Raw genomic sequence first — 23,462 nt, forward strand, 5'->3', positions numbered from 1 at the left:
AGTAATTCAAGATTTATTGAAATTTATCGGAAATTCTAATAAAACTGAAAGTGTAATTTCCAATACAGTAAAATATTTTATAAAAATTAATTAGAAACTTTTGAATATATCAGATTTTTTTTTTGTACTACTACAGATTACAGATAATTTTACCAAACCTGTCCAAACTTTTATCTGATTACAGATATACATCATTGCAGGTAAAGTCAAGAAACCGAAATCTGCATAGAACAAAAGATTGTAGATTCCTTCCAGATTTCAATTTTCACTAAATTTATTAAATTCAAAATAAGAGATACCTCCCCAAACAAAAAGCTGAATTAAATACAAAATCAAATCTTAGATACCAATAATAATATCCGTAATAATATCTATATATTATCCGAAACAACAAATCCAAGTATCCAACAGATACGTTCACAACGAAAACGCATCAATGCGATATTTTAAAAAAAACGCTCAACAAGTTTCCCGTTGGCAACGCACACGTGTTACTCACCAAAACGGAACGGAGTCTCAAAACCTCACTATAAAAACACCCCCGTTCGTTTCTTTCGTTTTTGTCTCAGACATCCTCAATCTCGAACACAAAATTAACAACTACTTCGTACAACAGGTTCTCACTCGTAAATTGTTATAACAATAACAATAATTTTCTTATTACACAACACATTTTCGGTCTTAATTTCATGAAATTGATCGTATTCTGAGCGGGATATATTATTTATCTTTATATTTTGTTATATATGTAACGATTTTGGTTCGATTTATCATCATCGAACACATTTTTGATTTTAGTGTCACCGTTTTTGTTATTACATGTTAAATTTCATTTTACGAGCGGGATATATCGGGTATGGTTGTACGCTGTTATATTCGGTTTCGGTTTGGTTCGGAAAAGTATATAAAGGGGCAAATTTGTATTTGCAGGGTGTGAGAAAAGAAAGCCCTATGGAAATGGGACGATCAAGCACTGGAGTCTCCGGCGATTCTGTGGCCGACGGTGTTGACTTGATGGCTTGTGATGAGCGTCTTTATGTTCAAGGTGAAAAAGTCTGGGCTTCTCATAAGGGAGAATGGTACCCGGCCAAGGTATATGTTTATCTGTGTGTTTGTGTGTGTGTGTTTTAGTGTGTGTTTAGAGTGTTTTTCATTTGTTTGGTTTTTTTTGATGTGTGTGATTTTGTATGGCTGATTACTTGTGTTTTTGTTGTGATTGTGAGTTTATGATGAATGAAAAAGTCGTTAGTGATATCCCCATGGTTTCCGAATTTTGTTAAAAATAAGATGGTCTCGTTTTTCGGATTTTGTCAAAAATTTTATGATTAATTGTTTTAATTTGGCATTCTGGTGTCATGTATAAGAGTTCTATTTTTATATATTTACAAGATTGATACACAGGTATTATTTATTTATTTGTCTATTTTGGATGTGATGACCCAATCACTAGGCTAAGATGAATAAAAAAAGTTCATATGTTGTATTTTTTGATTTATATTGGACTAGCAGTTTTGTGTTGGTTTTGACTTAAGTAGAGTCATATTTCTAAAACAAATGTTTTGTTTGATGAAGATTTTTTTTTTTTGACTGAATTTTTTTTTCCTCCCTAAATTTAAAGATTTGTAGTTTTTTTTTCATGCACATGTATATTTTTTTTTATAGAAACTGAAAATATTGATTTTTTGAAGAAACTTGAATTTGAAGAATTTCAGATGCATTAAAATAGAATAACTTACAACTGCTTCATGGATCCCAAAATGCTAAATGCTGGTTCACCTTGGTCACTTTTTCTAAGGCTTTACAGCATCTGAAGCCTAGAACAAGTATCTCTTATTGTCCTCATCGGTATTCACACTGTTTCAAGGAGCTAATACATTCTTGCAATGTGGTTATATCAGAAACAGAAACCATGACTTGGCTTTAAGCTTGCAATCTATGTACACTGTAAAAGTATTTGAATTTTCCTGTACAATCTTTCCTTCATAATTAAACAGCACAATTCATGGATTTAAGTCTCAATTATGTTGATGCAGCTCTGCTACTAGCTCTACTGGTGCCCAACCTTATGATGTGTGTACTTACTACCATTTAGTGTTTGTTCCTTCCAGTAACTGATGAAAGTCGTTTGATGCACTTTGATTGCCATTGACCATTATAGATAGGATTTGGAATTTTTTTCGTGCTTCTAAGGTTGCTACATGTGCATGCGTTATTGAGCAAATGGCTGTTTACCAATTTTCTTGCCTTTGTATATTTGACATACATTCTGGTGGGTTTTCACAACAAAAAGGGTAAAATCATGTTTCTTTCCTTTAAAGGTGCAGAAAGTCGAATCTCGGATGGAGGCATTTACATATTTTGTTCATTATCTTGTGAGTATATTTTTGTAACATTTACTGCTTTATTAGATCAGCCCTCTTTTTTTTGATAAGTGATGACTGTTTATATTAGAACCTTGTCGACTATTAATTATAATTTATTGACTTGGTCTCTTTATATCTGCAGGGTTGGAAGAAAAGGTTGGTATAATTTGCCATTTAAAGAGTAGATATGTGGATGCAGGTTCCAGTTGGAATTAAATGTTTATTCTTGTTTCTTGTTTTTTCAATTCTTTTTGTAAAGAATTGTGCCTGCAACCTTTACATTATGTTCAATCTTTTGTAATCTAGTCCAATATGCTATTTGCAGGCTGTTTGGCTCACCGTTTTCACTTCTTATAAGAGGCAAAAGTACCTCCTAAGGTACATGTTCATCTCTTATAGGAGGTGAAAACTTTGAATCAGACAGCAGTTCATGTCTTTATTTATTTCTGCAAAACAGGGCCACTTTTACAGAAGTTATTATATAGCTGTAGTTATATCAGTTAATCCTAATGTTATCTAACAAAGACTGCCCGCTCTGCAAGTAGTGAACAGTGAGGTCGATAAAAACTTTTGTGCAGGACAATCGTTTTAATTCTATCGTTGCCGAAGTGTTTAATTTTCAAGCTTACAAATATCTTTGAGCATGACAGTCCAGTTTTTAAAACTATTTATATTAGCAGATGGGATGAATGGCTGGATACTAAGAAGCTGATGAAATTTACTGAAGCGGATGTCCAAAAGCAGTTGGCGCAGTCTGATAGACCAGCTGTGGTGAAGAACATCAAGCCTGGCCAGAAGAATAAAACAAAAATATCTGCTGGTAGAACTACTTTATGTTTCATACATCCATTATGATAGAATATAAGCAGCTTTTTACGGACATCTCTCTCTCTCTCTCTCTCTCTCTAATTGTCTCTCTAATTGTTACAATCACTTTATTATTCTTTGTTATGGTTTCATGGTAGTCTGTACACCTATTCAGTCAAAAAACACATATTACATCGAAGAGAAGAATCGTTTTTACAGTCAGTAAGACAGTCTAATCCTAATTTTTGATAAAAAGCATGATTGAGTGGGGTTTTCCCAACCATATTGATGTCAATCTGTTGAGACTAAATAACTGATGCTTTATGATCGTAAACTTTGCATGCTTTTTATTTACTTACGCTTTCAAGTACCATTATATCCACTACTGTTTTTATTAGGCCTTTGTACATGATGTGCGTTAATAGTATTTAATGTCAGTTTTGCTACTTTGTTTTGGTGAGGCTACTTGAGTAGGTTTGCAGGAGCATAGAAAGCTTATAGTTAACGTGACTGCATATTTGAACAATTCTGAACTTTTCATGTAATGTTCTTGACAGCAGCTAGAGGCAAGAAAGGCAAGGGTGGAAGCAATTTCAAGGTACATCTTTGTTTTCAGTTCTCTTTTCACAGATTATATTGAGTTTTGACGTTATTTTATAATATATCTTCATTTCTATTACTTACTTTATTCATTTATGTTCAGAAGTTGAGTTGGTTTACAAATAACAATGTCATGTTCTTCACATGATTACAAGTTCTTTAGTTAAAAAGTTTTTCTTTGACAAATTACTTTGAATTACTTGAAGAATGCGAAGTCTTTCCAGCATAGGTTTGAACTCAGATAAACCACTTTAACTTCTCCAACTCTCATATCTGGTTCCTAAATTCTCTAAATTTTCATATAGATCTTGGCGACAGCTAACTACTTTTTTTGATCCTTAATTTACTATATTTTCAAGGAGATAAGTTATAAGTTTATTTCTTTTTATTTATCAGGAGAACTGTTTGATAACGGAGGAAAACATGTTGAATATTGAAATACCACCCACACTAAAGAAGCAACTCCTAGATGATTGTGAATTTGTAACTCATCTAGGCAAGGTACGCCAATCATTGTCCTTCATTTACCTAGTTAAATTATTCAATTGTTTTTCCTTAAATTTTATTGTATTGGTTTACTGTGCAATGCAATAATATTATCTTTTGCTATGTAAATCAAAGTTATTATTCTTTTACATTCATCCTTAGTTTGTAAGAAAACTAATCACAATATTTCATTTATCTGGGTATGGTATATTTAGTCGCAAGACTATTAAATACCTTTATCTGGGGCTATTTTGTTTTTATGGTTAGTTGAAATTGTTTTTACCTATTCAGGCACTTCTGAATTCTCATATATGCACATAGCTGGCTAGAAAATTCTAAGTAACATTTACAACTATGTCGGTTCAGGACACACTGAAAGTATTAGACCATTATCAGTTATTAAATGTTTTTCATCTACTATCAATTTTTAACATCCCCTTTTTGTTAAATAATGTCTGTCATAGTAATTTGACTTGTCTGGTGACTCCTTGCAGCTTGTTAAGCTCCCGCGTACGCCCACTGTTGATGACATACTGAAAAAGTATTTTGTGGCTAGAGTCAGAAAGAATGACGAGTAAGCTCTTGTTTCGTTATTGCTGTTTCCAATAATCTGAATTTTGTGACTGTCAAATCACCTAACAGCTATGTATATTATATATTATATTAATTAATATGTGTAAATATATAGGGCGACGAGAACCCTAGGGTACTAGTAATTAGTATGTAGTGAGAAAACCGGTAAGAAATATGCAGTGAATAGTAATCAGTTAAGAAATTATTAATGTAATAATCCCTGAATTTTGTGATCAGGCAGTGAATGATAGATCTTTCTGTCAGGAAGTTTTAAATTTGTAATTCCTTGCCAAAATCTGCAATTGTGTGCTATATATAGGCCTATATCTAAAAGACCTGCCTGACTTCTAGCTTTAGTATAAGCATGTTTATTATCTCATCTGATTAATTGAACATCATTATATATACATATAATTCTTGTTTAAGGTTATTTCTAAGAATAGACTATTACGAGCTAGGTTTTTAGCGTTTTTCCTGTTCATTTGGTGGTCATCTATATTCTGACCTGCTATATGGTGAAAGGTCTAAGGAGGCAATTCAAGAAATCCTAAGCGGGTTACGCTGTTACTTTGACAAAGCATTGCCTGCAATGCTCCTGTACAAAAGTGAGCGTAAACAATACGAAGAAGTGACTGCAGAGGACATTCCCCCTTCGACAGTATATGGAGCTGAACATTTGTTGCGCCTCTTCGGTAAGCTTAGCTAACCTTGAAGGGTTATCTTAATTATATTTTAATGAAGTTCATGGTATATTCTTTTCGATACTAATTTTTTATTCTTATTATATAATGGTCTGTTGCTGATTTCCGAAAAAAATCAGTTTTAATAGCATGGAAGGTACATTTTAATACCTATTAATCATTGATAGATTTTTTGTGGATTTATAGCTGATATATTTCTTACCTAAAAATCATGATTTTTCTTGAAGCAGCTTGATTGTAGTGCAAGGAAAAATAAAATAAAAATTAATGAAGTTATTAGTTACTAGGGATAGAGAAAGGTTTGAGATTCAGTGAAATGAAGGAACAATCTTGTAAAAGTTAAAACAGAGAGCCTGAGATTAAATATATTTACAATATTGCCATATTAGTATATTTGAGCCCCATGATATATTTGTGGTGCTGGTAACACGTCTTCTAATTCAGTTATCTTATTACTTGTTTAATTCATATAGTTATATATTCCCTGGAAACACTAAAGATATATTGAATCACACGCAGTTGCCATTTTTTTGCTAAATAGCAGTGCAATTTATGTAGGTTTAAAAGGTTCATTTTTTTTTTTTTTTGATTTAACACTTCATGTAGGAGAAAAGTTATGAATTATGATGTTGGTGGACGACAACACATTATGATTAGTTATAACATGCCTTTCAGCTAATTGCTTACTCTTTGCAATTACAGTTAAGTTGCCAGAGATATTGTATGATGCAAAGATTGAAGAGGAAACACTGATGAAGCTCCAGCCAAAGATACTTGACTTGCTGAAGTAAGTCTTATTCATCAAACTGCATTGCAGAAGATTTTTTTTATTTATTTTGCAAATAGGCCATTGAAACTAAATCCTTATGTTCATCTTCTAGCCAATTATCAGACAAACCCACATACACAAGAAGGATAATTGTGTAGGCAATGAGATGCGAAATGCTGTGAATTCCTAAGTAAAATATATTTGATCATCAAAGAAGCACCAAACCATAAAAGGTTGTTAGGTTTCTCGTCCATGGAAGAGGAAAATTTGGAATTAAGAAATGAGATTACCATTTCAACCCCACTAACACTAATAGATGAGAACTAGACTCGATTTCCATCAAAGGGGTTAAAATCCTTTTTACCATTTTTTCCTTTTACCTTTTCTTCAGTCTGATATCATCATATCTTAAGAATATTAAAAAATGAAACCATTTCAGCTCGGCAAATTCTGTTAATATGAGCCAAATAACTAACATTATGAATTATATTGTTGTGCAGGTTTTTGCAGAAGAACCAAAGTACCTACTTCCTTTCTACTTACCAGAGCCCTGAAGAGTTGGACCCTGAGATGCAAGAATGATGCTAAAGCTCGACACAGGCGTAAAAGCGTAATATAGATGTGTATAACATAATGGTGAGAAAGGATAGGTGGGTCAATCAGTATAGGTTAAACCGTGTGTTTTGGTTACCTAATCTTGAATTGATACTCAATTGTTTTGTAGCAGCAACTGCATCAGTTGTAATTGGCTGTAATCTGTTACTAGAATATTTGAATGACCAGGATTTTCATGATCAAGGTTTGATTATCTTTCTGCTCCCAGATGTTTGATTAAATTGCCTTGAAATATCAAAGGCTGAATAGCTATCAACAATGTTGTTTGTCTTTTCTAAATTACTATTTCTCCATATCAGGCACAATGCTCAATAATAATAATGACATACTAGGTCGAATATTTTCTTGTTTTGGTGGTGGGGAGTCTTTACCCCAACTTAGATATGAATTCTATATATATAGATATGAAGAAGGGGAAGATCAACATTTTATCCCTAGAGTAAATTTTATTCGTTGAGTGACTGCTCTTTCATTCGGTGCCGTCGGATCACTAAGGCCGACTTTCTTCCCTGCTCGATGGATGGTCTTGCAGTCAAGCTCCTTTCTGCCTTTGCACTCGAGGGCCGATCTCAGTCCGGTCTGAGGAAATCTTTGCACGCCTCCGTTAGACCTACGCCCCGTAGAAACTATCATCATGTCCGCTTGCCGTTTATGTTTTGTAATGTTTTATACACAGAACATATATTGCTAAGGAATTGATATGAGTATTTTCTAATATTTTATATGCAGAACATGTTAGAGAGGACATATATGTCTCTATTTAATACTCAATATAAACTACTCTATCGAAATTTAGCCCATCAAGTAAATGTATATAGAGTAAACTTTGAAGTTGTGGCCAAAGTTTACATCGATTTTCAAAACGTTGGCTGGAATTTAAAATTCTTAAAAAGATGGCCAAACTTTGGTTTCACTTTTTAAAAATATGCTCCCGTTAAATGTCACTAACGGGAGCCTAACGGGAGCCACATTTTTGAAAAGCGGACCAAAGTTTGGCCACTTTTTTGAGAATTTGAAACTCATTTTTACCCTTCTATTCGTTCCAAATTCTCAGAAAATTGGCCAAACTTTGATCCGCTTTTCAAAAATGTGGCTCCCGTTAGTGACATTTAACGGGAGCCACAATTTTAAAAAGCGGAGCCAAAGTTTGGCCATCTTTTTGGAAATTTGGAACTTTAGCCAACTTTTTAAAAATCGGTGTAAATTTTGGCCACAATTTTGATGTTTACTCATGTATATACCAGACTACAGATTTGAGTCTAAATAACTGCGCATTGTGTGATAATGTGTAATGAACTGAAGCACTGAACATGTGAAACAAGTCTATATCTTTCTGAGCAAAATTTTCTTTCCATAAATTGATGAAGAATGTAATGAAGTGATCTATTAACGAACAACAATGGCCTAAATGACAAGGATGGATTGTAGAATCAAAGAATATATCAACATTCTCACTAACTAGTGTCCCACACCCGGGCTCGGACCAGATTCATCACCACTTTCTTGAACGGGAACATCTGCTGCAATGCTCAGATCACCTCCAGTTTTCACTTCCGCGACATACAGAGCACCTAAAATTGTATTAGTTCCTCTGCCTGCAGAGTTCAGATCTTTGGCATCATCGAGAGGACGGGCTGTGGCTGCTAGAATCAGAGAGCATGCCATAAGCAGCACTAGTAATACCGTGACCTCGGGCTTGATACTCTTCGCCATCACTTCCAAATATCTTGATGCAAAATATAACTTCGATTAAGAGGGCAAAGTTACCTTAAATTGAATGCAATGAAACAATGCGTGCCTCGTGTCAATTGATTTTGTTTCAGAATTGAGAGGGAAATCTTGTAGTTGCCTTGTTTCAGAATGTTGATTCTAACTTTCTAAGTCTGTATATATACTATATGCATGCATGCATGGAATCTGAAGGCAACATATGAAGCTAATCTTGACCAGAAACAGAGGAAAAAGTGTTTAATTAGTTGTAAGCTGCCGCCACGCCAGCCCCCTAATGCATAACTGTCTGTAACAGAGATTCATAGACTAAACACTTGTATTTTAGTACATTTTCAAAGATTTCAACTATTTTAGTACTTGGATTGAGATTATACATATGTCGTTTACTCGTGATGATTCCCTAGCTGGATGAAAGAAATTCGATACTTTTAGCCGGATGTGATTAACCATTATGTCCATCATATGACTGCCTGGTCATCAAATTTCGACTCAAACATTTGACAGAATGCTCCAACGCGGTGAAATCTCACGTCCTGTACTTGCATCGGTTTAAACTTAATCTCCATGGACCGATCTGTTGAGTGACTAGTTCTCCTAAAACTTATCACTTATACCATGTCAAGTGACCAATTATCTTAAAACTTTGAAGTTTCAGGGAAAGACTTTTTACCAGGATTATTAAATTTTTAACACGATCTAACCGGCTTAAGTTTAATACTAGCAACATTGACGACATCATATATAATATACCTCTGTCCATGCGTGTGCAATTACGTTTCCAATATTATTGTTCTGTAGAGTACTGACATATGGAAGCACTCATGTTCTAACTGTTCGGCCGCACGGTGTGGCTTATTTAATTCGGAATGTTTATAAGCGTGTTGGCTGCACCAACTCGTCTGATTAATATATCAGAGCATTGCAGACTTTCCTCCTAACTTAATTATAATGACTACCTAATTGTTATACTTATACATATCCAGCTAACTAATTGCTTTTCAACCAATTAAAGGCGGGAAAAGTATTCTGAGACGAAGTCTTCAATTTCTTAGCGATTTTTTAAACTAATATTTCTTCGTTAAAATTTCAGCTCTGAAGAGTGAGTTTGACCATGTGTATGCAGGAATCAGGATACTTCCATGAAGGCATTTCACAAAGCACTTTTTTTTGCTGTCACCCTTGGTTCGCACTTCAGTAGATGTGTATCCACGGCCTAATGATGATTTCCCTTCTGTTCTCCAAGATCAAGCTCTAGCTTTAGATACATATATATTTGGAAAGTTAGAAGGGGATTCAATGTAAACGCTTTTCCTCGAACCTACTAAAGTTTTGTCTGCCCTCTTTAAACCTTAATTGTGTTCCGTCCAGCTTTGGTAATTTCGCGGTGATGGTAATGCCGTATGGACAGGGCTGGCCCTAGTGATTTGGATGCCCTAGATGAATTTTGAAAATGGTGCCCCTACTTTTCAAGATTGTAAAAGAAAATTTACATACATTTGAAATCCATATACAATGACATAATCAAAACATTGTTTTAAGATTAACAACACAATCAATTCAAGTTCAAGTAAATATGTATAGATTTTTTGGTGCCCCTGGGATAGTGGTGTCCTAGGCGTTCGCCTTGGTCGCCTTACCCAAGGGCCGGCCCTGCGTATGGACATGGTACCATCCGTCCATTAGTGACTACTGATACAAAAGTTGATGTGTCGTACCTGCAGCATTTCCTCGTATTTGCATGAACTGTAAGTTACTAAATTACTTAGCTATTAAATCCCCATCTTTCCATTTAACCACCCTTTGAGTGTAAATTGAAGAACTCACTCTATGTGCAAAAGAAGAAATTAAGGGATATTTTTCGTGTTTCGTTCAATCCACGTTTCTATAACCTTGCTGTGCATCAGGTATTAGTAGGGGATCTGAGTACTCCACATATTCTTCGATTTCACTGGAAGAAGGTAAATGTGCAAGCGCACTCCTTTAGCTTGGACATCCTACAACTTCAATACTTGTAATGTACAAACATAAACCACCTGTACGGCAGATAATGTTATGCATAAACCATCTGAATATGCATAAGCTAATGTTATGCTGATTAATAGGATTATATAATACAGAAGATACGTTTTTCCAAAGATTTTTCTGCATAAACATAATCCTGCAGATATGTTATCAAACCACAATTCCACAGATACGTACACTCAAAGATTTTTTTCTATAAAAACACCAACAGATACATATATAATGCTACACATAAACCACTTGTCCTCTCGGACAGTATGAGATTAAGGCCACATATTGGCACAATCAAATTCAGATTTTTGGAGGAAATTTTCACAACAACAAATTGGGCTATTTACGACGGAAATTAAGTCTTAAATCCGTCGTAAATTGTTTCCTTCATAAATTTTCAATTTACGACGGAAAATTTAAATCATTTTTACTCAAGTGGTAAGTTCAAAAAATTTCACAATTTTCCACGCGTCTCAAGTATGGTCAAGCGTCGTAAGTACGATCAAGCGTCATAAGTTGACCTGATAGGACCCATAATTTCATTATAATAACAGTTAAAATTACGACATATATTCCGTCGTATGTACATTATGGCCCCCCAATTTCACATTTTTGGTTTTGATCTTGCGACGGAAAGTTCCATCGGTAGTGAAAATTCAAATGTGGCCGGTGACATTAAATACGGTAGGTGAATTTATGACCTAATGTGATAGAAGTCGTAAGTTCCGGTAGAAAAATGCCACCGCTATCATGAATGGAATTTTTTGGAATAATTTTTAATCAAGAAAAATTATTTATATAAGTGAATTTGCAACGGAAAGTTTAGCCGTCATAAGTTCCAGTGCGCAAACCACGTCTTCTTACCAACGGGGACTTTTTGATTATTTTTTAATCAATAAAAAATTTAAATAAATGAATTTACGACGGATAGTTTTTTAGTCGTAAAAATTTACGACGGAATCCTACTTTCCGTCGTAAGTTGAGGCTTTTTTTACGCTAACATTTTCACAATCTTGGGCTCCAACCCTATTTAACTAGATAAGGAATTTTTTTAGTCACTTAACTTTTTCATTATAAAGCAGTTATTAGGATTGTTAGTAATTGACCAATTTTTCTAAATTTTCTCACTTTTACTTCGAACCAACTTTCATGAGGTGGAATGGTTTCCCTCGTCAGCAACACCCAACTAAAAATTTGATGAATTCACAATTGTGACTATTTAAAACCTAGCCCTAGCTTGTCCAAAACATACACCACAGAAAATGCAGTCATTTTTTATTGTCAAAAAATGGCCGCAAATGTAATTTTTCGAACAATTCTGGTTGAAATAAACTATTTTCGATCGAAATTTAAGTGGTCAAGAAAAGCTGAGTTAAAAATTAAAAAACGGCCAAATTTTAATAAATTCGACCGAACTTTTTGACCGCTCATTTTAGTGGAAAACCGAACAAAATTATTTTGCTGTTTTTTTGTCAAAAATTTAGAAACTCAGCCAAATCTTTGAAAATTTAAATTAACACCTAAAATTTCCCAAAGAATTGAATCTCACACCCGTTTCAGTCCAATCTAAATTATTTTAAACTATTATTCTTTTCAATATTTTGACCATCTTTTGATACCAAACTCCTATTTTGTAAGATTCATTAATTTTTTGATTAACCACTTTATCACCAATAAAGATAAATATTATTGTTCTACACCCTGCTGCCTTTCACTTCCATCACAAGGCAACCATCAATATTATTGAATGATTAACCAACCTTTTAAAAATCTTAAGGTAATAGTTGGTGTGATTTTAATTTAATTTGTTAGTTTATTCAGCATGGTTTCATTTGATATAATTTTTGTGATTTTGATTTTGACAACGATTTGCTCATCCCTAATTAGATTCTCCATTAATTTTGACTCATACCTAATTAAAAATAAACGAATTTTCTATGGTGTGCCCATAGGCACACAATAGTCACCGACTCCCATGATAATACTAGCTAAAAGTTGGTGCTTATTGTATGCCTTTGGGCACACATTAGAAAGACCGAAAAATAAATTCTTATACCTTGATGTAGGAAAATGACTCTTATTTTCCTTCAAACCAACTTTAATTAATGAGGTGGAATGGTTTCCCTCGTTCTGGATACCCAAGTAAAAACTGATGATGACTTCACAGTTCTTACTCTTTCAAAACTAGCCCTAGCCTGTTCAAAACACAGGTAATAAGGATATATAACCATTCTAAAGGTTGATGCTCTATACTGCAACTACCTCATTATTAAAATGTCTTAAAAGAAATAAGTTCATATCATATAGACAGGAGGAAGTTGATCAATTCAGGCTGACCAGTACTCCATGGTTGGATAGTATTTGGTTTTAAACATCCTTTGCTGGTATTAATGGTACGGTTGGTACTCAGCCATCGTCATCTTCCTTAATTTGCTTTTACAAGAATGAACTGTTCTTTAAGCTAATATTTAAGTTCTTAGACCATTTTAGGAAGGATTCAAATATAAAAACAAATCAATATGTAAGATTAAGTGTAATGTCATAAAAACTAAATGCTCCGAGTAATGATATAGCCTACTTATGATAATGATCAGTATATACAGTATGTTTATCCCTTCACTTGGCCCTATAAATTATGGTTTCAACCTAGAAACCTAAACTTAACTGTAGATTCATATTTACAAATCACCGGACATCAAGAAATAAACACCGTAAAACAAATCACTAGTTGTGTTTAATATTAATGATGTAGTCTTAACTAATATTGTTTGATTAGTATATTGCCCTACCCATTTCCATATTACTATTAGTTCCAACTCTTTTTTTCCATGGAGAAGAAAATCCAGGACTTCTATATATATAACAGCGGAAATTGGGAGCCAAATTGGTGCATCATTATGTAAATAATTTCATACCAAATTAAGGAGCAAAAAAGGATATACAGAGGCAACAAATTTACCCTAACCCTTGACCAATATGGCAATTTCCCTTGCATTGTCACCATAAGTGAACAGAAAGAGTCAACATAAGCTAGCAAGACTATCTACAGTGAATCTGAAATCTTCTGTATAAGATTTTACAAGACATGCCATGTCATTAAGTAAGATGACTCGGTTTAATTTTTTTTGGTCATATAGCAGATATATGGTATATTAATTTTGGACGGACATTTGAATGTATGAAACATCAAAATAAGGTTGATATAGCAGATTTAAAGTTTTGAGTTGAAGGCTACTAATAGAGAAGATATATATGAGCACAAAGGGGTGAAACTATCGTTTAACCTCTTCGAGAAATAGAAGCAAGTAGGAAGGGCTAGCTATTCCTTTCATTCATATATCAAGGTAAGCTAAAGCAACTATCATATTCCTGTTAATGAGGCATGAAAAAGGTGGGAAGTGGCATGAAGGGGGTCCTAACTTGTTAGAGAATACTTTCTTTAGTTACATTTTGTACCATATTCTTCAAAATTATAATTTAGGACAACATATAGTTAATCTCGAGATGTTCTGAGACAACTCTGTATTATCTGGTCATGAAGTACTCATGGTCAGTCAATTTTCAACAGAGGTAAAATTTAGGGCTAATTACAGAGAATTGTAAGTATTTCTATGACAATCTATGCCTTTTGTTCCAATATCAGGCTAAGCTAAAGCGACCATCACATTCCTATCTCAATGAACTTTTCATCTGTTTTAACAGCAAGACCCCTAATATATGTACTGACTACATCTTAACGAATCTATTCTGCAAGGCAGCATGAGTGAGGGCGCGGAGGTATGTAGAAAGGGATACGGAGACTTTTTCCATTTCCTCGTTCAACACTACAAGAAAAGCGGACATTTCCGACCGCACAATTCGGTCAGAAATGAACGAAATTCGGTCGGTTTTGAGGTCATAACCAACCACCGACCGACCGACCACGTCGGTCCCTTAAAATCGAGTCGGAAATGATGGATCGGTCCGAAATGAGACATATTTCTGACCGCTGCCTTTGGTCGGTAACGTTTTGTCATTTTCTTAGAAAGCTGGCCCCACCTTTGACGTGTCATACGCATGGATAGACCTAAAACCGACTACACAGGCGGTCGGAAATATAATTCAATATATAGTATACATATATTGTCAGAGTTTTGTTTAAATTAAACTAAATAGTCAATTAAATTAGATCTTACCCTTAATAATATGGTTGTTATTACTTGATAATACAACTAATGCGCTTTAACATATTTAATCGACTAAGTTACTAAATATCTAAGTTATGTTCTCACTTGTGGGTAAGAGAAGAATCCCCAGGAATCCATGTTCATCCAAAACATCTTGAAGTATTGGATGCGTAGTAGGTGGGAAATCCACTTCCTAGCTATTCTGGATTTAGTATTGACGAAAATTGATAGCATGGCCAGCTAATACAAAAAATTAAGCAAGCACGTAAAACCCTCATAAAGAGCAAAAATTCCAGTACGTTATAAGATCATAATTCTTAACAGGAAAAACATAAAAGAGAAACATAAAGAGAAAATATACAACATAAAAACGCACATAGATCATAATGCTTAATTAACAGAAAGAACATAAAAGAAACATAAAGAGAAAATATACAACATAACAACGCACCTGACCATAATTCTTAACAGAAAAAATATAAAAGAAACATATATAAAGAGAAAATATACAACATAACAACGCATCTAGACCATGTAATTCTTAACAGAAGAAACATAAGGAGAAACATATACAACATGGGTTGCATAACCGTTTCATTTTGGAGAATCAAAGACAAGCTTGTATGTGTCTCAAACTCCAAACTTAAACATTGTACCGCTGGTAACAGAAAACATGAGAAAATGCAGATAAGAGTTAATTTACAGTTGGAACAGTTTGTTAAAGTAGGAGTAAAACCAATATTTATAGCTAACCATCACACACCACTGGTGATCATGGAGGTTATTAGACAAGAAATTACTCGTCACATATCAATGACTGCTTGAGTGACTCCTTTCCTGGGGCGAGGAAGCGGTGCAGGCCACATGGAAAGCACAACTGGAATCACCACACGCCAAGAGAGGTCTCCAACGCCACCATCAACTTCACAAGTGACATCCATCCGTTTAGCTCTGAAATTAAAAGTTACAATACAAGACCGTTCCACACAGCGCATATACACAACATCAGCATCAAACTGGTGGAATGACAGAGGGATAAAAGTGGCTGTTGGCAACAAGTTGCTCAAACTCTCGTCATCTGAGAAGAGATCATTACGGCTTACTTGAAACTCCATAAGCCACTCCCCTTTCTCATAATCTTCGAGCACCCACATTTTAAAACAAATGAGTTCAGAAGGCTCCGGAGCTATTTCAAAATATCTTAGCTTCCCTTGACTCACATTGCATAACCGGTACAGACCGTCATGCTTTTCCACATTTTTAGTGTCGCAGCCATCTGGAAACTGAATAAACCGGCATTGGTTATCAGTCCTGTAGGGGTCAAAAGCCACCATCATGTCATGCACAAACCAATGCACTATCCCATTAAAATCGATAGGTCCAATGCCTCGCCTGAGCAACTGAATCTTCTTAGGGCAAACTAGCGTATGAGCTGTCCACACACCAGTTTCTGAGGCAAACACCTCCAGATCCATGGAAAAGGACTCCACATCTTGGCACTCAACGCGCACAGCCCTAAAGCTTGTAACAACATTATTCTCATTTACCTTACTAACAAGTCCCTCCCCAAAATACCTCCTTTGAAAAATCGAAGAATTCTGCCTCCCCCTAGGAAGACTCACCCACTGCCTAGTCACAGGATCACAAACAAAATAAACCAAAGGCGCAAACGAACAAAACATAACCAAACCATTAGTCACAGCCAGCACCTTAAACTGCTTGGACATCTGTTGTTCCTCCAAACTGGACAGAAACACCACGGAAAACTCCCTCGAAACAAGAACATCAGGCTTCAGCCTTCTCAAAACCTCCTCAAACTCAGGAGCATAGACATAACGATAAAATAATCTAAAGCCTGAGGAAGCCTTGAGCTTAGAAGACACATATAACCTCGAACACGAGGGATGTGAAATCAAATCCAACCAATTCTTGCACACACACTTATATCTAAACAAGGATTTGACAGGCAACCTAATCAAGATCTCTAGCAAAGCAGATTCGGCAAAATTAGACAAATCATAAAACCAATCAAGATCCTTACCAGACATTTCATTCTTATTCTCATCATCCTCGTCCCCCTTTAAAGTACCTGAATAAGATTCAAAGTAATGCCTATAATCTTCTTGCCTAGCTAAGCTCATCCAAGGTGACCATGGGGCAATTACTATATCATTTGCGTTCATTACAATTGGGTGGTTGTTCTGAAATGGGTTGATTTCATTTGGGTTGTTCTGATTTTCTTGGCCACCGTTTCCTCCGGCGGCAGCGGCATCCATTTTTCTGAAATGTACAGACACAAACAAGTATGTTCTTACTGCTGGGGTTAGGATTTCTAAACTTACCTTGTTTTCTGTATATTAGCTGAGTTTGTGGTAAATGTTAAGATTTATCCTGTTAATTTTATCACTAAAGTTACCTCAAGTGGATAAATGAAATTTTCAAATTTACCTTGTGTGTTAATGGATAATAGAAAATATGGTTTATAATTTTTAATAAAAATAATATTTTATAATTATAAATTTTATACCTTGTATTTCCATCACATTTGAAAAAAATTCGAAATATTTTATTAAAAGTTTTTATATCATGCAAACTCTTTTAATTAGATTTAAAGTTACAATTTCACTAAATAATAATATCTATTATTTATATTCAAAAAAATTGATTTACTTATAATTTCTCTTTATTATTGATTCACATGTCATGTATTTTTGAATTGTAAAAATTAAATATACATTAACATAAAGAAAGTTATTAAAGAAATTCAAATAACTCTCCTCTATAGTACAACCCGTTATAAGATAAAATTTAGTAAAATTATTAAAGCAATAACATGATTGTATAAAAACCATAATGAAAATATAAATATGATATTCAAATAATATTCATGACCATTAATTATATATATATATATATTTATTTAATTTTGTAAAATTATCAGATATTAAAAGTAAATTTTTTGTTCATCATTGGGCGAAAACAAATAATTTTTAATAATTAATAATAAAGTTTAAATTTTAATATAATATTTTGTGCAAACCTTACTTCTGATTTGAATTAAACTAATCAAATTTGTTCTTGGCATAATTCACGTAAATAGGTTATCTATATTTTTGTGAAATCGATCATTTATTTTAATTTTTGTATAAAATTTCAATTTTGATATGATATTGTGTATTATATCTTTTTTTAATTACACGGAACTAGCTTAAAGTTCAGTGGAGACATATGCCACTCATATAATATTGTTATTTATAATTTTTTTTTCATTTTTAAATCGAAAGTTTTAATTTTTTGACTTATGATTTGATTATTTTTTTCATGATACATTTTGAACTGCTGAAGTTGCTTGGTGGATTAAATTTTTTTGTTCTTCTCCTTCTTCAAAAATTAAAAAAAATACAAACATTTTAAAAATCTTAATATAATATTGTAGATTAAAAAAAAATACAAAATCTTAAAGATAGATTAGTTTAGTTAATGGGCTGGGCTCAGATAAGTTCATTTTATTTGGGGGCTCGTTTATAAATAAACATTTTTTAAATGAAGATGTTATGAACTGAGGCTGGGCCAAAGCCCTGGCCCCTTTTAAATGAAGATGTTATGAACTGAGGCTGGGCCAAAGCCCTGGCCCCTCCCAGCCCTGGCCCCTGGAAAGTAAAAGGGTGATCTTTAGAATTTTTGTCATATTGTAATTTCTAAAATTGACCTACAAAAATAATTTAAAATGAACAAGCTCGTAAATTGTCCAAATACCGATCATGACCGAAACTTTTAATGTTAGAAAATTAATAGTACAAAAGTGTTGAATTTCGACTTTTTATATAAATTGCTGAGTCACACACATATTGAAACATACATAGTTTCGATTTCAAATAAATTTAATTTAAATTAGTAAATAAAACTTATCATTCTTTGATATAACTGGAAAATTCGATTTAACTATATATCATTTAACAAATTTTCATTTGTTCATTAAACATATTTATAGAGTAAGTATTAATTTATTAAATTAATGAAATACATGTTTTAAAAATGATTGTAAAATAACATCAACAACAATAATTATATATTTTATATTTTTAAATTTTTTTATATTATAAAAGAGTATACCCACGCATTTTTAATAATTATCTTATTTTTCCAGAGCACTTCTCACTTAAATATTTTGAAAAATTTAACTTTAGCCTACCGGAAGACGTTCATACTTTACGAGAACAAAAAAAACCTAGTTTGGATAACATCTTTGCAATCTTAGGATTGATTTTAAAAAAAAGAAGATCTCCAATCTCTAAATAATTCAATAAACTAAATCTATGTTACTTTGTTTATTATACTCAAATTATTAATATAATTCATTCACATATATATATATATATATATATATATATATATATATATTCATATAAATATATAAATATATATGTATATATATACATACACACATATATATATTAATAAAATGTTAAAATTTTATATTAGAGAATAAATGTATATAATAAAAACACAATATGAACTATAAGATTTAAAATATTATTTTTTCGAGAGATTTTTTAACTAAAATATATAAAAAATATATATGTAATTATATATGTATAAAAATTAATGAACCCCTTTTTTAAGAAGACACGACTATTAGAACATCACATAACGAAAAGACGCGACTCTTGAGACAAGTTACCGTTGACATGTACACGTGTCAACTAGGTCAGGGCAAAAGGGAGCGGAGTTTTAAAATCTCACAGTATAAAAGGCCGCTTTCTGTTCTCAGACACAGTCACACAGCAAAGACAAAGCAACCCTAGTTTCTAGTATACTTACTCAGATATATAGGTCCTATCATCTATTTGCAGGTCGTAAAAACCAAGTCCTATGGAAGTGGGAGGATCAAACACTGGAGTTACCTTGATGAATTGTTCCTCTGACCGTTGCCTTTATCAAGAAGGTGAAAAAGTTTTGGCTTCTTACGGTGGCAAATGGTACGAGGCCAAGGTATGTATATATATACATGTGTGGACATACAAATTCACAGCTGTCATACGAATTTTTTGCAATTTAATCCTCGATTAAATATATTTATGGGTCGATGAATTAGATTGAAAGATGATGTTTTTATAAATATTATCAAGCATACAACTGATGGACTCGTCTATTATTTTTTTCCTAAATATCTTTTCTATTCTTTGGTGTCTTTGAATTTTTTTCATTGGCTAAATTTATGCTTTTTGTAGGTGCAGAAAGTTGAATCAACCAGGACAAAGGGATGCTTACACTTTGTTCATTATCCTGTGAGTACATCTTTGTAATATTAATCACATCTTTATTATGCCCCCTTATGATAATTGATGGCTTATTGTGTGGGAAAATTAAGAAAAGTCGGTCATATTTTAGTAACTTGGTCTTCTTATATTTTGCAGGGCTGGAATAAAAAGTGAGTACAGTTACATAATTAGAATATGGTTGAGGTTTGAATTTATTGTTTGTTGTTGTTTACCGTTTTTTCAATTATATGCTTTTTGTTGGTTTATTAGTGCATCTTTAAAAGTCTGTGTACATAAAATACTATGGAGTCATATATGAAATCTGGTACCAATTAATTTTGTTTCTTAAGTTTGAGTGACATCCTTTTACAACAAAAGGAACCTTAATTTGCTCCTATCCGAGGTAAAATCTCAGTCAATATATAGTCAAAGGACATGGCAAGTCTCTTTTTTACAATCCATATATAAGTCTTTTACTACTCCTATAATAAAAATTTGGTATCAATCAATGTATATGTTCTGTAGTTATACTTCTATTCTTAAACATTTGAAAACAATTTTTGTAAGTAGATGGGATGAATGGCTACAAGCTGAGCGTCTGAAGAAATTTACTGAAGAAACTGTTCCAAATCAGTCAAAGGAGTGTGGTGAATCAGCTAGGGCGAGGAACAGAAAATGTGGCATTAAGAATAAAGAAAAGCAATCCACTGGTTAGCGACGTTACTCTCTCACTCTTCCCCCCTCCCCCTCCCCCTCCCCACCATAATAACACTAAAGAAGTAAGAGGAAGTGAATCATCCATGATATATATAGGACTGTCATAACTGAGTAATCTTGAAAAGATTATAATACATTTTGTTTCTAATTTGACTATATTAATTCAGATATCTCACAGACCGAGAAAAATATAAATATTGAAATACCACCCACGCTGAAGAAACAACTGGTGGATGACTTTGAATTTGTAACCCGTCTGGGCCAGGTATATATACTTCTACCATTAAGTTAATTGAGTTATTGTGCAGTGGCACAAGATTATCATTGTTATCATTTCTGACATTCCTTGGAGAGAAATGTTGTCTATGGTATTGATTTGAGGTTTCTGGTGATGCCTTGCAGCTTGTTAACCTTCCTCGTACTCCAAATGTCAGTGACATATTGAACAAATATTCTGCATTTAGGGTGAAAAAAGATAACGGGTAAGTCTGTGTTCTATTTTATTATTGATTTGTGAATGCCAAAAAACCTAATTAACTTCTAAAATGGCCAAATAACATTATAAGGCAAAGAGAAAATTTTTGTACTCTAGACAATGTATGATATGTATAAACCTTAAGGCCCTAGTATGTAATATATACCGGGGAACAACAATCACCTCTCGTGAGGATTATCCATCCTTTTTGTTAAGAGATTTTTTGTGTCCTACTCCTACATATATGCATTGGTTGGAAAGAATCAGCTGGTTCTTTAATAGAATTAATTCAATTCATTTTTGTTTCTTACTATTCATTTATCATCAACTAAAAAACTGAACCATAATATACTTCTTACTTTATTATGTTTACCGGAGATTATATAGTCTTATGTACACATGTAGTTTTACAGCCTAGGGTTGTATTCGTCTATGTACTGACATTCTTTCCACTAAAAGGTTGAACGAGGAAATGGAAGAATTCTCAAGAGGGTTGTGTGGTTACTTTGACAAAGCACTGCCTGCAATGCTCCTGTATGACAGTGAGCGCAAACAGTATCAAGCATTGAGTGAAGAACACAAACCCCCTTCAGGTGTATATGGAGCTGAACATTTATTGCGTCTCTTCGGTATGGTTGACTATTCTTATTGATCATAGCTTTTCATATCTTACTAGTATTTCATTTATTTAAATAGCAGGCCTGCTACTATTAATTATAGTTCTCAAGGTGTGTTTTTGTCCGTGCTTCTAAATTGTGTTTTTCAATGGGCTTCTTAAATCTATCAAATTGGTTCATAATTCTTTCACTTGGTAAGAATTGGCGTATTTATGTAATTAAATTATTCTGAGGTAATTTGATTATTTTTTAATGACAGTTAAATTACCAGAGATACTGGAACCAGTAAAGATTGAAGAGGAAACACTGATAAAGCTCCAACATGAAATACAATTTTTGCTGAAGTATGTCTTACTCCTTCAAGCAATATTAGTCAAAACGACCAGAACTGTCTGTACTAATTAACATTAATGTTGTTCAGGTTTCTGAGGAAGAATCAAAGTAAATTTTTTCTTTCCACTTACCAGCGGATCCCTGAACATTCGGAGAGCCAGAATAGAGAATGAAGACAAAGCTAAAACCCCAGCTGAGTGGTTTAGCAGGATAGGCGGTTCGCAGACTTGTATGTGTCTGGCCTTGCTGCAGTGTTTATATATGTTTAATATTGGTTCAAACAGCTTGGCTTCAAGATGAAGTTCTGGAAGCTACAGTGCACATAGTGGAGCTAGGAAACATATTTTAAGTGCAAGGGACCAAATCTCTTGATCAACCTGCAGATTGCCGAGGTCTTCCACCAATCAATTATGTTTCTTATTGTAGTTCATCTTCCTATGAAAAGGAGATAGATGCCTCTTATGAGGTTTTTCTTGTAATGCTTGTGTTCTTGTTTAGTCCCCTTCATTTCGCACTCCCTCCCTCTTGTATGAGGTGTGTTGCCATCAGATCTCTCGGTTTGAGAAATCAAAATAAGAGGATCGGATCATCTCTTCTGATTCTTTTCCAAGCAAAAAAAAATGAAAATGGCCATTTTAAGAATTTTCTAAATCATGCAATTAATTGTCCTGGAACATCTTAGAATTATTATATATATAGTCATTTGTGGGTATATATGTGAGTACTTTTTTGTATACATAGTAACACTAATAAATTATCAAATTAATGTTATTTTCTCTTACAAATTAATTCACAACAAAAATGTATGAAATATATCTTGTATAATTACAATATATACATACATTATTTTTTGTAAAAATATTTTAACATGTGAATTATTAGTCCATAATATGAAATTAACAATAAAAAATATATAATTAACAATCATAACATAATAACCAAGTTAATTGTAAGACATCTGGATTAAAAAATGTAGAATATATTCTACGATATCAGTTGTACGTCTTTCTTATTTTCAATCATTTTTTATTGAATTAATTTAAAATGAATCTGAAATTTTCATTTCTAAGTAAGTGGTAAAATTCTTGACTGAAAATTTATTTTGTTTGACTTTAAATTTGACCAGATTCAGCGGTTGAAAATAGTCTGTCACTTTTAGCTAAATTTTCTTCTAGGGAGAAAATATGTAAATTACAAGCTCAAAATTTATGCAATAAGTAATACATGAATGTTAG

At 33.2% G+C, this 23,462-nt stretch overlaps 3 protein-coding genes across 6 annotated transcripts; 2 read left to right on the top strand and 1 right to left on the bottom strand.

The window, feature by feature from the left end:
- The first annotated feature begins 421 nt into the window (after positions 1–421).
- On the top strand, positions 422–7,121 carry LOC108211794 (protein MRG2). 4 transcript variants are annotated; one of them, XM_017383479.2, is made up of 11 exons: positions 422–616; positions 931–1,092; positions 2,319–2,372; positions 2,506–2,519; positions 3,044–3,183; positions 3,728–3,768; positions 4,167–4,271; positions 4,751–4,830; positions 5,352–5,521; positions 6,233–6,317; positions 6,800–7,121. In XM_017383479.2, exons 1-11 carry the CDS (start codon positions 437–439, stop codon positions 6,879–6,881), a joined length of 1,113 nt encoding a protein of 370 aa, XP_017238968.1. In that variant the 5' UTR covers positions 422–436; the 3' UTR covers positions 6,882–7,121. The 4 variants fall into 4 exon arrangements, with proteins under 4 accessions (XP_017238968.1, XP_017238969.1, XP_063944607.1 ...); XM_017383480.2 differs by having other exon boundaries at positions 3,731–3,768; XM_017383481.2 differs by lacking the exon at positions 422–616 and adding an exon at positions 719–854.
- An 8,374-nt stretch (positions 7,122–15,495) lies between these two features.
- On the bottom strand, positions 15,496–17,122 carry LOC108212016 (F-box protein At1g49990). The gene has a single exon (XM_017383748.2). It carries the CDS (start codon positions 17,098–17,100, stop codon positions 15,628–15,630), a length of 1,473 nt encoding a protein of 490 aa, XP_017239237.2. The 5' UTR covers positions 17,101–17,122; the 3' UTR covers positions 15,496–15,627.
- A 2,574-nt stretch (positions 17,123–19,696) lies between these two features.
- Positions 19,697–21,929, top strand: LOC135151766 (protein MRG1-like). Its single transcript, XM_064090974.1, has 7 exons — positions 19,697–19,816; positions 20,056–20,112; positions 20,242–20,255; positions 20,656–20,795; positions 20,970–21,067; positions 21,205–21,284; positions 21,737–21,929. Exons 1-7 carry the CDS (start codon positions 19,697–19,699, stop codon positions 21,927–21,929), a joined length of 702 nt encoding a protein of 233 aa, XP_063947044.1.
- The last annotated feature ends 1,533 nt before the right edge of the window (positions 21,930–23,462 follow it).

The sequence above is a fragment of the Daucus carota genome, chromosome 3, assembly GCF_001625215.2.
Source record: "Daucus carota subsp. sativus chromosome 3, DH1 v3.0, whole genome shotgun sequence".
Taxonomy (NCBI): Eukaryota; Viridiplantae; Streptophyta; class Magnoliopsida; order Apiales; family Apiaceae; genus Daucus; species Daucus carota.